This window comes from Uloborus diversus, chromosome 4 (assembly GCF_026930045.1).
Source record: "Uloborus diversus isolate 005 chromosome 4, Udiv.v.3.1, whole genome shotgun sequence".
Classification (NCBI taxonomy): Eukaryota; Metazoa; Arthropoda; class Arachnida; order Araneae; family Uloboridae; genus Uloborus; species Uloborus diversus.
The window spans coordinates 57,419,653-57,434,173 of NC_072734.1; the positions used below are offsets into that span (position 1 = coordinate 57,419,653).

Below are 14,521 nucleotides of genomic sequence, written 5' to 3' on the forward strand. Positions count from 1 at the left end.
GACGGATGGCATTTGCTTCTATTCTTCTACATTTGAATGAAGCAACTGCCTGTTTGGTGATATTTTGATAGTTGAAATTGTAACCCTAACTCCAGTAGATTAACCCTAAACTCCAGTAGGTATAACGTTCATTGTTGACCATTTTTTTCGTTTCTTCATTCTCCTGAAATGACCCCTGGATATGAGGTTCCCCTGAAATATGAGGATTATTATTGTAGTTGTTGTTGATTATGATGACTTATTTCATGTAATTTCGGTTTAAATTTACGCATTTTTATGCCCCTCATTTTGTAAAGAAGTAGAATTGCTCGTGAAATCCAGTGTTTTAAGTTTACGAACAGCACAAACATTTAATCAAAATAAGCATGTTATTTTGAATAAATGTTTCTGCCTCAGTGATGACGAAAACATTTTATTCATCAATCACTTTTAATAGCTTTCTCAAAGGTATGCAAATAAAGCAATTAGAATCAATTTCTAGTCATGGTTAAGTGATTCTGAAACTTAAAAGAAAATGTACGTTAAATTTCAATTGTTTCCGAAAATCAATTGTCAAATTAGATTATTTTCTTGAATGATTTATAGTGACCTTTCATACATTTGGATAACAATTTGAGGAGAGGGAGACATGTGGAATTTTCTTTTGTTTTTACCAAATTCTGTTTAAAGTAAATTTTTGTTCTCAAATTTTTCTTTAAAGATTCTGCATAGTTTAATGCAACTATCCTGTCTTAAACAAAGGACAGGTCATACTGTACTTATTTGAAAAGATTCAAATTTGTGTTATGACTTTTTAACACAAAACATTAGGGTTAGCAAAATATTTAAATTTTAACGAAGGTAGCCACATTTTATATCTTGTCAGGTAAAAATATATTGAAATGTCATTACCATCCAGAGCAAAAGTAAAAGTTATAAACATGCAAACGATAAAGGTAGATTGAGGATTAAATGATGCTACGTGCATTATTTCTGATACTTTAATTCCTTGATTTTTTTAAAGTTTTTTTTTAAGATATGGAAGTTTCAATTCAAAAATTCAATCGAAACTCATTAGAAAAGCTAGTTGATGAAATTTTTTTAAAACTTTCACTGCTTCTGCCTTTTTATAATATTTATTTTTATTTCAGATAATAAATTTAACGTATTTTAAGTATTAATAAAGTAACAGCTGACTCATAACTTAACCTTACAAATTTAGCCCTTTATAACTCTAAAATCTAGAGGATAAGATATTTTGTGAACTTTCTCAGTTTAGCAAAACACATATCTTGTCTTTCTAGAAAAAATAGACAAACTGCACCCCCTGGGAAAAATTGAAATATTGACAAGTTTGGGCTGCAAAATAAATTTCTGGGGAACTGCCCATATACGCACCATACAAAGGTACACAAAAAACTTTTCATTACTATTATTATACATTACAGCATTGTATCAAAAATACATTTCAATTTATATATGTTTTAACTTTTTTTATACGAATACATAATAGACACGACATAAATTTCTGCCATAATTATAAAATTGAAATTTGACAAAGTAAAAAACTTAATCTTTGTTTATATTATTTATTTTAGGAACTAATATTGATATCTGCACAGATAACGCTTTCCTCATACAGTTCCTGCGAGGGGCCAAGTTTAATCTCAGGAAAAGTGAAGAGAAAATAAAATGGTACCTTCGCTTGCAAAAGACATTAGGACATTTTCTACAAAACAATGATATAGAGACTATCGAGAGCCTTTTGGATCTAAAACTTTGTGGACTGTTGCCATACAGAGATAAAAATGGCAGGTGCATTCTCTATTCACAAGGAAGTAAGTATCAACACGTTTGAAATGCCTCTAAAAATACTGGCCTCAAAAAGTTAAGGTACAACCGGCTTTTTGCGTCTAATTTGCAAATGAATGAATGTAAAAAACAATTTATAGGATATGTGCATTAAATAGTTTTTTATTGAATGCGTTATAGAAATTTGTACTAGTGCATTGCAAAAACGATTAATAACAAAAAAAGTAATTTTTGCGGAAAAGTCCATTTTTGAAGAAAACAGAACATCACAGTGTTATGAAGTAAAATGTCATAGAAACAATGCAAAAATGGGTTCTAATAATGAATGTGTCCTCCCCTAACTTTAATGCATTGGTTTCATAGATTTTCTATGCTGTTTATTAAGTTGTCGGACAACGGAATAGGAGGTTTTGGTTTTCTTGACGATATTACAGTTTAAAGAAATAATTTCAATGATCTTCAGGAAATATCAAGAACATACTATTTTGCTTTAGTACAAAATATCTCACAAGGTTTTTTTTTTTAAATTGGGAAAAATATCTCGACGTGATGGGTTCAAACCAAATTCATATTCAGAATCAGCATACTCGCATTAGCTAAGGACATTTATCAAATTCAAAACACCAAAAAAAAAACATGCAGGCCTGTGTAATTTAAAGTATTTCTAAAAAGAAAGAAAATACTGCAGTATATTGTATCCTAATTTGATGAATCGTGAGCAAAATTTGCCGAATAACACCTTTTAAGGGGTCACAGTGACTTCCTATCGGAGCGTCTCTATGCAGGTTAACTTGTATTGAAAAATGCTAAGTTTGTGCTATAATTTGTGAAATAAAGAATTTTTTACGGTTATCAATAAAAAGTGTTTAGTTTATTCATTCACTTTTAGTTTCATTTCCTTTTCAGGTCTTTGGAACTCCGAGCAATATAGTGCGGATCAGCTTGCTACTTGTCTAATCTTACTGTGCCAGTTCGCTATATTATTTCCACCAACCATGGTGTCTGGTTTGAATTACATCGGAGATTCTTGCCTCAAGACGCACTGGGACCATTGTAAGGTCTTCAAAGCTGCGACATCTAGCATTTCTTCTGTGGTAGGTACTCGGGTCAGGGGGGTCAAGACCCCACCCCCCAAAGCGTCGACAATATTATCCATCCATCATTATTGTATGTGATCGTAATTTAATAATTGCATACGAGTTGCATGGAAGTAGAATATCATGCAAATATATTATTACACATTGTGTTCAAATACTTCTTTTCTTTATCTTTATCTTTATCTTTATCTTCTTTACTGATAATAAAGCTGAATGTCCCTCTGTCCGGATCTCTGTCTGCCAGGATCTCTGAGACGCGCGTAGCGCTTAGACCGTTCGGCCGATTTTTATGAAATTTGACACAAAGTTAGTTTGTAGCATGGAGGTGTGCACCTTAAAGCGATTTTTCGAAAATTCGATGTCGTTCTTTTTCCAATCCAATTTTAAGAACAAAAATATCATAAGATGGACAAGTAAATTACGAATTTATCATAGCGTGGAACCGTAACATGGTACAAGCCAATTGGCGGAAAAATTCACCATACATTATTTGTAAATATACAGGCGAACCAAAAGACCTTTTAATTTTCTATTACGGGCCAAACCGTGCGGGTACCACTAGTTATGAATAAAGTGTAAGTGTTTTTTGTAATCTTTTTGGTTTATTCATCATTTGTGAAAGTAAATATTTAAAATAATGCATCCTTTCATTGTTACTGATATTAATTAAAAACGTGCTTGCTACACGAAGCGCCTTATTCCTTGTCGATTTAGTACCCGAAACAGTGTCGGGGGGGGGGGGGGGGAGGTCTAACACCCAAACAGTGTCAGAAACTTTTCGTACCTAAAACTTCATATTTTTCAGCATGACCCCCTCCCCCCCCCCTTCCCTAAAAAAGTAGTGTGCATCTTCTCCTAACCGGTGAGACAGCGATTCTCAACAGGGTGGTCCGCCAGCGAATTTCATGTGGTCCGCAAACAGCTGGCGAAAATTAATATATATCATTTTTATAGTTGCAATTGAATTTATTATAGAAAATTTTTAGTTTTATCTCATTTCACGTGATATAATTGCTGCAAAAATACTTCTACCGTACGTGGTCAGCCTAGGGATTCAGAAGAGTACCAAGTGGCCCTCAGCAGTGAAAAGGGAATTAACCACTGCCTTAAACAAAGAATCAGGCCAAAGTTGGATAACTTTTCTGCATTTGTAAAGAGCTTCTTTGTCCGCGTAGCCCCTATACTACTATGGTAGCTAAACTATTAGCCACACCTCGCATTTAACTTAATTTAACCTCATTTTATTGGTATTGGTACATAAATGCAGTATAATCTCAATCCATGATGCCACCAAGTCAGGGCATTCAGAGGAACATTTTGTAAATTTCATGGTTTCTTCGTATTACCTGAAAATATTGTTCAAAAATAATGTACTTTACAAGAAATGCATTTATAATTCCAGAACAAAAAATCCGCTTCTTAAAAGCTCAAATAACTTTTCCGACAGTTACGCACAATTGCTATGGTTGTTAAGCATTAAAATAGAATATATTGTTATCTCTCTGTCATAGAGAAACTTAGACACGCGATTTATTCTCTATCATTGACTCGTAATTGGAAAATTTTCACATTTTATCTCATAACTAGAAAATTTCGGGAAATTTTGAAATGGTGGAAAAAAACCGGTTTTTTACCTTTTTTTTTTTGGAAAAAATGGAAAAACTGACTTTTTTATGAATAAAAATGGGATTTTTTAATAGCTCTGTGTTTCTTGAAGCATATAAAGGGTTAAGCATTGAAAAATATATGCAACCCACACATCCTCTCTTTCTGATTGACAGAAATACACGTAAAGGTAAGTTTAATTAGAAAAAAAAACTTTTTGTTTTATAAGTGAGAGCTTTCTTGGTCAAACACCAGAAATAAATCGTCGTTCAACCAACAATATTGGGTAAGAAGTGCCTCATCATAACAATTACATTTTCTGTTTTAGATTGCCTTTGAAACTTGAAATAATAATTGCAATTTTTGACTTTCAAATATGCACCATCAGCTCAGTCATTCCATCCGAGGACTGCAGTTTTGAGCTTTTTAGCACTCATCAGCCCGGAATAGGAAGTAATTGAGCTGGAGGCGGAAAACCTCTTAAAGGAGCTAAGAGAGCCAACATACTTTAGCTAATGTAGAATTAGCACACCAGAAGAGGGACCGCAACAACGGTGCGGTTTAACTAAAGATTGAAGGCAAAACTAAGTATTTTGCAGTAAGTTACCGCCCTGAGCCAGAGCTAAGGTTGGCGTTGTATTTTATGCATTTCTGCCTTAACCCTGGCTTAGGGTGGTAACTTACTGCAAAATGATTGATACTGTTTGAAAGAAAAATAGGTATGATTTCCCTTCCTTGCAATGTACCTTTACGGTATGAAAATGAAAGCAATTGAGTTTTGATTTTATCCAATCCAGTCAAATTCTAAATCAAAACTAAATTGGTTTTTCTTTTTTTTTCCACCAGAAACCCCAAACCAAAACTGGGTAATGGTTTCTATAGCTGAACCAAAACTTAAACTGGAGTTTCAGTTAACTATATACGGCCGTGCTAAGCACAGTAGTAAAAGTTGTCATACCTGCACTTTTGAACAAAACTGAGTTATTATAACCAAGTTGTTCTCTGTTTCGTATTAATGTTTTAGGGTCATTTGATCAGGAACTATTTTTTTTTTAATTCTAAAAAAAAGACATATGAATCAAATATATGGAAGAGCCAAACTTTAAAACACATTATCTCAGCTTAAGCTCAACTGCAGATTCCACTTTTGTGCTTAGCACGGCAGTACATAGGGTGCGGCAAAAAAAAAAAAAAAAAAAAAAAAAAACACGGACAAAGTTTGCATCATCGAATGGAAGTGAAGTAATTTCATTCTAATGATTGTTTTTATTTATTTTTGTCTCTCACTTTATTAGAAAATAATTTACAATATATCTACTAGTTTATGTATTGTTTTTCGGTTTTCTTACAATTTTAAGCACAAGAACTGCTATTTTAAAGTTGTTTAACCAAGTATAACGACAGTTCGTTTGCATGTTGTGCCTCGGCAAACAGTATTTCATGCGGTATGCCGCTTCAAGTGGCTTGGAAATGATAGTTGATGTCCGGAAAGTGTACAGAAAAGAACAGTAGACATTTCAGTTAATCGTCAGGTCATTAAAAAATAAGTTCAATGAAATCCTTGGGTTTACACGAGAGAAGTCATTCGTGAGTTGGGAGAATTTGTGACCGATAAGTACGACTAAGGGCAAAAACAGCTCAGAAACAGAAGCTTTACGAGTTCGTATGACTCCAAAGATGCCAGAAACGTTTGAGACGGGCCCAAGTACACGCTGGAAGAGATATCTTTCACTGATTTACCGTTCAACCAGCTCATAACCCCCAGAACAACAAGATTTAGTCTGTAGACTTTCCAAGCACCTCGGAAAATGTTAAACATCTCCAAAATCCGAAGTCAGGCTTTGTCTATGATAGAATCATCACAAGCGACAAAACGTTTCCGGTTTTTTGTAGACGAGGGACATAAAATGAATCGAAAAGTGTACCAGAAGGACAGTTTAGAAGCTGATGTACTTCTGTAGACCTAAGAGTATTTCACCATAGCACTGTAGAGTGAACATTTCAATTTGACTCCACACCAGTTCATACGGCCAAAAAAAAACAAGAGTGGTGCAAGGCGCATTGTTTTTGACATGATATCATCTGCAGAGTGGACGCTCTCCTCGTTAGACCTCAATCCCATTTATTACACTGTATGGCCTGTTTTAGAGTCAAAGGTCTACTCTAACCTTCACATAAGCTTGGACTCTCTAAACTAATTGCTTTATAGGGAATAGGAATGATCAAAGGACTTGCGGCCCTTAAATGAAATTTTGAATAAGCAGTTGTACCTCTGTATAACTGCAAAAGGCGGTCAGTTTGAAACCATTTAATTTATTGGTTGCTAAAGGTGTTCTCATATTATTATTATTATTATTGTTTTGTGTTTTGTTAGTTTATTTAGTTTTAATGAAGTTACATAGAAAACTGCTTGATCGTTTTTTTTTTTTTTTTTTTTGGTACACCCTATACATTTGGTTTGCACAGTCAGCAGAAACATAGTTCTGTGATTAAAGTTATGCTTGTTTGTTTTATGAAGTAGGAAAATATCTGTACCTCAAAGCCAGAGGAACGTAATGATCACATTATGATAATTTTACAGTAGAGAGGAAAAACCTTTTTCTGGTGCATGCAAAGGATGGGAAGCTCGCTCTTTTAGCCCTGGTAAAAAATTGCAAAGGATTTTTCAAAAAGAATTACGTTCACATGACTCGATGCGGGATAGACTTCTTCGTACAATACATTGACATACAGAAAATCGCAATTTTTAGACTTATGACCTTCTGCTTCTGAGGTATAGATATATTCTTCGCTAAAGATATTGGTTTAATGTTCTTTACAAAAAATATTAAATGTTTTTTGATATGCATGCAAATTATATTATCATACAATAACTTGCATTATCAAGTAAGACGGTATTTTAACATATAAAGAGGGGGCGGGGGTAATTAATTGCATCAGAATTTAAGCATGAGAAATTTCTAATCACTTTATGCTGAAAATTTCAATTAAAACTTCCTGAAAAGTTGAAAAAATTCATTTTTTCAATTTTTCCGGAGTGGAAATTAATTTCTTCGGATAAAAACGGTTTTTCTCCGACTGTTTTCATCTCTACTCACAACACAATACAAAATTAAATAATATTTTTCACCTTTTTAGCTTTCTCTACCCATGAGACTTCAAAGAATTGATGTCATCAAAGAAAGCTCTTTGTACCACAACTTTTTGACAGGACTGCGTGTAATTTTGCCAAAAAAGATTAAAAACAGGGTAAGTAACTAGAATAAATGTTAATCTTTTGCAATACATACAACACTAAATGCATGAAACTTTCGCTTTAAAAATGAGTCATAAAAAAATCAGCCTTTAAAATTTTCTCCTTGTCGTCCACTGGAAACACCTTGAACGTTTCATTTTGTTGCTGCGACTTACGCCACGCGTACTTCAAAATGTTTTTGCCATGAAAACCGAGTGAAGAGCCGTTTTGGAAAATCCGATTGTAACCATAAATGGGGGAAACTCAACTAAACCCCATACATATCATACATACGAAATTTCAACCTTCTACGATTAAAAAGTTTTTGGGCAATTAATATAGGCCTAGTGCAAGTATAAGAAATCCTCCTTTTTCTTCACGGTAAGAAATGAACTCTCCCAAGGTCATGCGCAGGCCTGGCTCTTGGGGTAGGCTACCTAGGCGGCCGCCTAGTGCGGCAGGTTTTAAGGGCTGCAAACTTTGAAGTTGTAACTTTTTTTTAAAGTATGAATATCTGTTTCAGCGCTATAATATTCAGTTTTATGCAAAAAAAAATAAATAATAATAATAATAATTTAGAGAGAAATTGCATATGCAAAAACCAGATTGGAATTTATCTAGAAACTCATTTTAGTTTTAAGCACTTTACTAATACTTTTATTTTATTCATATATTAGTTTATATTACTACTAGCATAAACACCCGGTGTTGCCTGGGTTAGTAATAATTGTGAGAAACAATCGCTACTTTCATTCATTTTCTGTTTTAACTGAAAGATCTCAAAACACCCCGCATTGATGTGATTCATCCATAAAAGTAAAAATAGCAATAAGTACAAAGACCGAAATAGTATTCAATTAGAAACGAAAGCACGACATTTATGCAAAAAAATTTGAAGAATTTCCAAAACATGAAATTTCACTTGTTTATAAAGATTTATCAGGGTTTTTTTTTTTTTTTTTTTTTTTTTGAGCAATCACATTGCTTATCGTTCTCACTTTTGATTTCACATGACTTTATTTTTCCCCGTCTCCCTCTGCAGCGCCAGTGTCGACCGGTGCACCCAACCCCCCGATGCTGCTCCTCTAGCGAGCAAAGTCTCCAGGTTGCGTCCATATCCTACACACACACGCATACATACACACACACATGCACACACACTCATGCCTGCACACAGACACAAACACACACGCCTACACACACACACTCGTGATTGCAAAAAACATAATTTGAATTCAAGATGTCAAAATTATTTTATTTATTTATTATTTTTTTTAAACATTGTCTAAAGCTTTTTCTATATGGCTATTGAAACACAAACGGTTTTTTAAAATGTAGCCGCCTGTAATCCCACTATACTTGCTTTCGTTGTTTTGGAAAATTTCAATTATTGTGGATTCTTGGTGCGATTTAAAATTTTACCAAATTTGCGTTTTGAGATACATTAGATAATGCTCTCCCTCCTACTTTATAAAACTGTCTGTTACTAATTTTCGTCAAAGAGATATTGCCGCAAAATACTGAGATACTTTTGGTGATCATGAAATGATGCTAAATATTTACTTCGGAAATAAGTAGAAAAACTTGGCCAGTGTTTGAAATTGTGAACAAAGACAAACTAATGGAAGTTTTTGTGCTGTTTAATAAATAGATTTGCCTAATTTAGTTAGCGGATTATTTTACATTTTAAAAAAAGTTTTAAAGATTATTTTAATTGCGATATTTTGGTTACATGGTGAAATGAAAGCCAAGAAACATTATTACGTAGTCTTTGGCTGCAAAAAACAGCGACAGTTGAAAAGATTGCCTTTCGTTATAATTGAATCGTTATGATTAATTATTACAATGTTCTTATTTCTATGAAATTAATATACATATTTATTAATTGATTTCCAAATGTATGTTTGATGCATAAACTCGTTTGTAAGTGTAATTAATAATTTTATATATTTTTTGAAAAAACTCTTTCTCTCAGAATAGTAAAAAATAGGCTCTTCTGCCTACATGTTAAAGCCCAATTGGTGAAATTGAAATCAACGCATCCAGTAAAATACAAATCACTCAATACCGTACAATCACTTTTTCATGACCCGAATTTTGCAGGCTTGTGTAATTTTTGACAATAAACACTTTCTATTTTCCAACTGTTGCCAAAATCAATTGTCTTTTTACTTCGTTCCGTTATCGAATATTGGCATAGATGAAAATAAAAATCTTAAGAAAGCAATAAATGTCATGCTTGCTCCAGAGAAGACTTGATTCAAAATTTTCATTATGATTACTATTCGCAACTCCAACAAACTATAGGGGAAGCTGCTGTCACTGTCTAATGGCGGATGAAAAAGGAAAACAAACGCACGCCGTAACGTATAAATCGCTTCTAGGCTTAGTAAATGACAGAAATTTTTGATCGTATGCATGATTTTTTTGTTCTTCATTCTTTTGAAAAGGTTTTTCGAAGTCTTTTTGTTATTCTGACCCACGTAGAAAGAGATGAGAAATCAAAAAGTATTACGAAAGTAAAAAACTTATGCAAAACACACATTAAGTTGTTCTGAAGCAACCATTTTCACGATGTTGAATTCGATATTCATAAAGTTTTGGAATTAAAGTTAAAGAATCGTTGACTTCGAACAACATTTTCATTTTGTACTGTTTTTCCTATTATATCCAGTTTCATGACATTTCCGGCATTTGTTGACATTTTTGTCACATAGTACACATATACGTGACCATAAGACTGTCAAGAGTAACATTCAATACTAGATAGTTTATTTCTATAACTATATGGTTGAACATCAAAAGAGGAAGATGATATTTCATTCGGTTTATTTTAATTCTCGCTGTTTCATATATTTCTATTTCTCAACTAAATGATAATATTCTGTCATGCTATGCTGTGTGAATCATCTACAAAATGCTCACGGATATGTAGTGGTAGTTCTGTTTTAAACTATCATGCATTTAATTCATTCTTCATGGTCGGTTTAACTGATTAGCGAAATCTTGTCAAGATGCACATCATTCTGTCACACAATACTAAAACCGTAACCCTAAACAGATTTTTGGTGAAATTCTTCCACCGATAATGACACCCTTTGCAGAGCAATAAAGTTGACGCACTATTTTAGCGATAAAAGGTTCCAAGCTTTTATTTTTTATTGTTTAAGTTCTTAACGTTCTTTCTGGCGTTTTCAATCCCCCCCCCCCGTTCTACGATAAATATTTTTATATTTATTCATTTAATGAGGAAATTACTTGAAATTTACTGTTTTCCGTCATAACTTTTTCAAACTAAGTTTTTTAGGAATAAATTATAGCCTATGTTGCTCCCTGATAATGTAGCTATCTATTGTGAAAAAATTGTTAAAATATTTCCCGTAGTTTTGAAGATTATCCCTGACATACATACATACATACAGAAGTAGTCATTTATGTATATAGATGAGGATACAATTCCTAAGAAAGCAATAAATGTCATGCTTGCTCCAGAGAAGCCTTGATTCAAAATTTTCATTATGATTACTAACATTGCTGTTGTAAAGCAACGAATTTTCGTAACAATGGGTTTTATATGTATTCATTTAATGGAGAAATTACATGACATTTACTTGTTTTCCATCGTAACTTTCTTAACCTAAGTTTTTTAGCAATAAATTATAGCCTATGTTGCTCCCTGATAATGTAGCTATCTATGGTGAAAAAATAGTTAAAATCGGTCCAGTAGTTTTTGAAGATTACCCCGGACATACATACATACAGAAGTAGCCATTTATGTATATAGATTATTATTATTCAAGGGGGCGGCACTTGTCAATATCCCCTAGGGCGGCAGAACTACTAGAGCCGGCCTTGGTCATGCATCATTATTAGAATCATACTATTAAAGCCCAAAATTAAAATCGTTTTAGAAAAAAGGCCTAAAATTTCTGAGATATATCTTGTGCTCGTATCCATCAGGAAAAGGTTCCTTGTTTTTAATTGCGCGCCAAAGTTTTTCTTTCTTTTTTTTTTTTTTTAGTGTCAACATTATTTGTGTGTGTTTTTCAAGCTATTGAATCAAAAATAATCGACAGTTCAGTGTGATTGCAGCTGCTTAATGTGTAATGATTAATATGAAAGTTGTATTTATTGATATGTTTCGCACCACTACTTAATTGTAAAAATAGTCTTAGCATGTTGAATGCTTTTCAGATACACGCCCATGGAAAAAACTTGACGACTTTGCAAGATTCTTATGGATCTTCCATTCTGCCGTTTGAATTTGGAGGAACAATGGGACCTCTGACAAATAATAGCTTCAAATCACAGTTCCTGGAATACGTTCGAAGCATTAGAGACAGTTATAAGTATTGAAGTTGTAAGAACAATAAACAGCCTTTCGTTCATACACCAATTGAAAAATTCATTAAATCACCAAACGTTTTTATATTTGTTCTTAACTCTATTAAAATATTGAATAATATGGAAGATTTATGGTTTCATTTGACAGAATATTGTCTTTTGTTAAATATTATGGTCCTCTGACGCGTTTGGTGGTGGGAAGGTACACAAACAGCGTTATTAATGTGGCCTTAAAGCACTGCACGAACAGGTGACGTCATGGAAACACACACACACAGTGCTTTTATTATTTCGTCACGTCGCGTCGGCCCAAATTGGGATGAAGTTGTGGTTATTTTCCTCATCGTTGTTCGTGCAATACGTTTGGATACATAGCGTTTCGAAAATGAATGAATCACTTGTAGTAATACTGTATTTTTTTTATATCCTACAATAAATTGAATGTGGATCCAACGTGTTTCAAAGTGATATCTTATTCTAGTTTAAAGTTCTAATTTAACTGTATTTAGAACTTTTTATTCGTAGCAAAATATACAATTATAAGACCCAACTGTAAGATAACATTTTACTTTCATTAAACTTTCTGCTAAGAAATATTCGAGCATAAAGCTACAATAGCCACGTCTGATTTATTTTTAATTGCCCAGCCGCTCAAATTTCAACTAAAAGTAATTTGCTCTATAATTAATGTTCATGGTTATTGTTATGCTCATTATACAGGGTGTTCCGTTTTAACCTGCAAGACCTTTATTTTCGTAACCGTTAGTCCTAAATGTATACTTCCAATTGCAAAAATGTTCAAAATCAGATGCAGTGGTAAGATATTGAAAGTTTGAAGTAAAAATAAAAATGAGTCAAAAAATACAAAATTTAACTTTTTATACGAGCTCCAGGTCTCCTAACTTACATTTAGGGAAATACTCTCCATTGAAAATAATTCCAACACAAAACGTTCGAAATTAGTTCAACCAATATTCACCGAGATATGAAACGCAGCATTTTATGACTTACACCACTTTTCACTCGCCGTCAATAACACCTTTTGGGGGAAAATATAGTGGTTAGTAAGTGTTTAAAATTACATGTGTGCATAGAGTGTGGTTTTTCAAATTATTCGAGGTTTTGCAGTGTGTTATTGAGTATCACGGCATAACATTTGCATTCATTTTTGAATAGAATAAGAAATATAAATACTTGGTTTTTTAATTTCGACAACCAGTCATTCTTCTGAAAGGGCGATAAGTTCCAATATCATCTTCTGTATGGTCCCTAAAAACTTTAAACTCGAATATCTCCCTAAGTTTTGGTCGCACAAATGTCAAACTTTTTGTGTCAGTAATAGTTTGCAATGGAAATTATTTCTCTAAATATAAGTTAGGGAACCTAGGGACCGTATAAAAAGTTAAATTTCATATTTTTTGACTTATTTTTATTTTTGCTTCAAACTTTCAATATCTTAACTCTGCATCTGGTTTTAAACATTTTTGCAATTGGAAGTATACATCTAGGACTAACGGTTGCGGAAATAAAGGTCTTGCAGGTTAAAACGGAGCACCCTGTATAAGGCACTGCATAATAATATAAAGGTTATCAAAAAAGTCAATATTACTAATTTAGTCAAGGCTCGAAGTCCTTCATTTGGAACCATCGTTTTCGCTTTTTTTGTCATCTGTTAAGTCGCTAAAATATGATGCGACACAAATAGACATAAAACATCAGAGTCAAAAATTTAAAAAATAAAACGATATTTTTTCCTTAAGTCTTTTTTTTCCTCGTATCTGAACATTCTATCGCATTAAATTAAAAAAGATCTGGACTATAACTTTCCTTAATAAACAAAAACGATGAAAGAAGAATCAACTTCATTTGACTTCATTTTTACCCGTAAACCGGCCAAACAACTACGAATGAATTGCTTCTGCAGGAAACAATTCTGCTTATCTAGCTTCCAATCAAAAAGCTATTTGATTGTCGATCTTGCCAAAGCCATAACTCCATTAAAATAGAAGTGAATCAAAGAAAAGAATTAAACATTGACAAATTGGGAAAAAAAAGCAAAACATACGATCAAAATTCCAAATTCCACGAAAATTAAGTGTGTCAGTGTTAATATCAACTGAATATGTAATGCACACGAATCTTCAAATTTAATTTCAACAAAGAATTTTCATTCGTTATCTTACTAATATTATATATGCGAAAGTTTGTCTGTATGGATGTATGTATGGATGGATGTATGGATGTTTGTTACTCTTTCACGCAAAAACTACTGAACGGATTTTGATGAAACTTTACAATAATATAGCTTATGCATCAGAATAACACATAGGGTAGTTTTCGTCCCGTTATGGGGGGCAAAACCCCCTTAGGGGGGCAATAAAACACAATTTTTGTATAAATTATCTAATATTGGGATGAAAAAATACTTGCACATATTTACATTATATGT

The 14,521-nt window shown here is 33.0% G+C and overlaps 1 protein-coding gene across 1 annotated transcript in view; it reads left to right on the forward strand.

The window, feature by feature from the left end:
* The window catches only part of LOC129221103 (clavesin-2-like), a 37,596-nt gene extending 25,115 nt beyond the window's left edge, over positions 1-12,481 (forward strand). The window contains exons 3-6 of the mRNA XM_054855550.1: positions 1,578-1,817; positions 2,698-2,885; positions 7,632-7,742; positions 11,923-12,481. Coding sequence (XP_054711525.1) covers positions 1,578-1,817; positions 2,698-2,885; positions 7,632-7,742; positions 11,923-12,084 — 701 coding nt within the window. The 3' untranslated portion in view covers positions 12,085-12,481. The remainder of the gene's footprint in view (positions 1-1,577; positions 1,818-2,697; positions 2,886-7,631; positions 7,743-11,922) is intronic.
* The last annotated feature ends 2,040 nt before the right edge of the window (positions 12,482-14,521 follow it).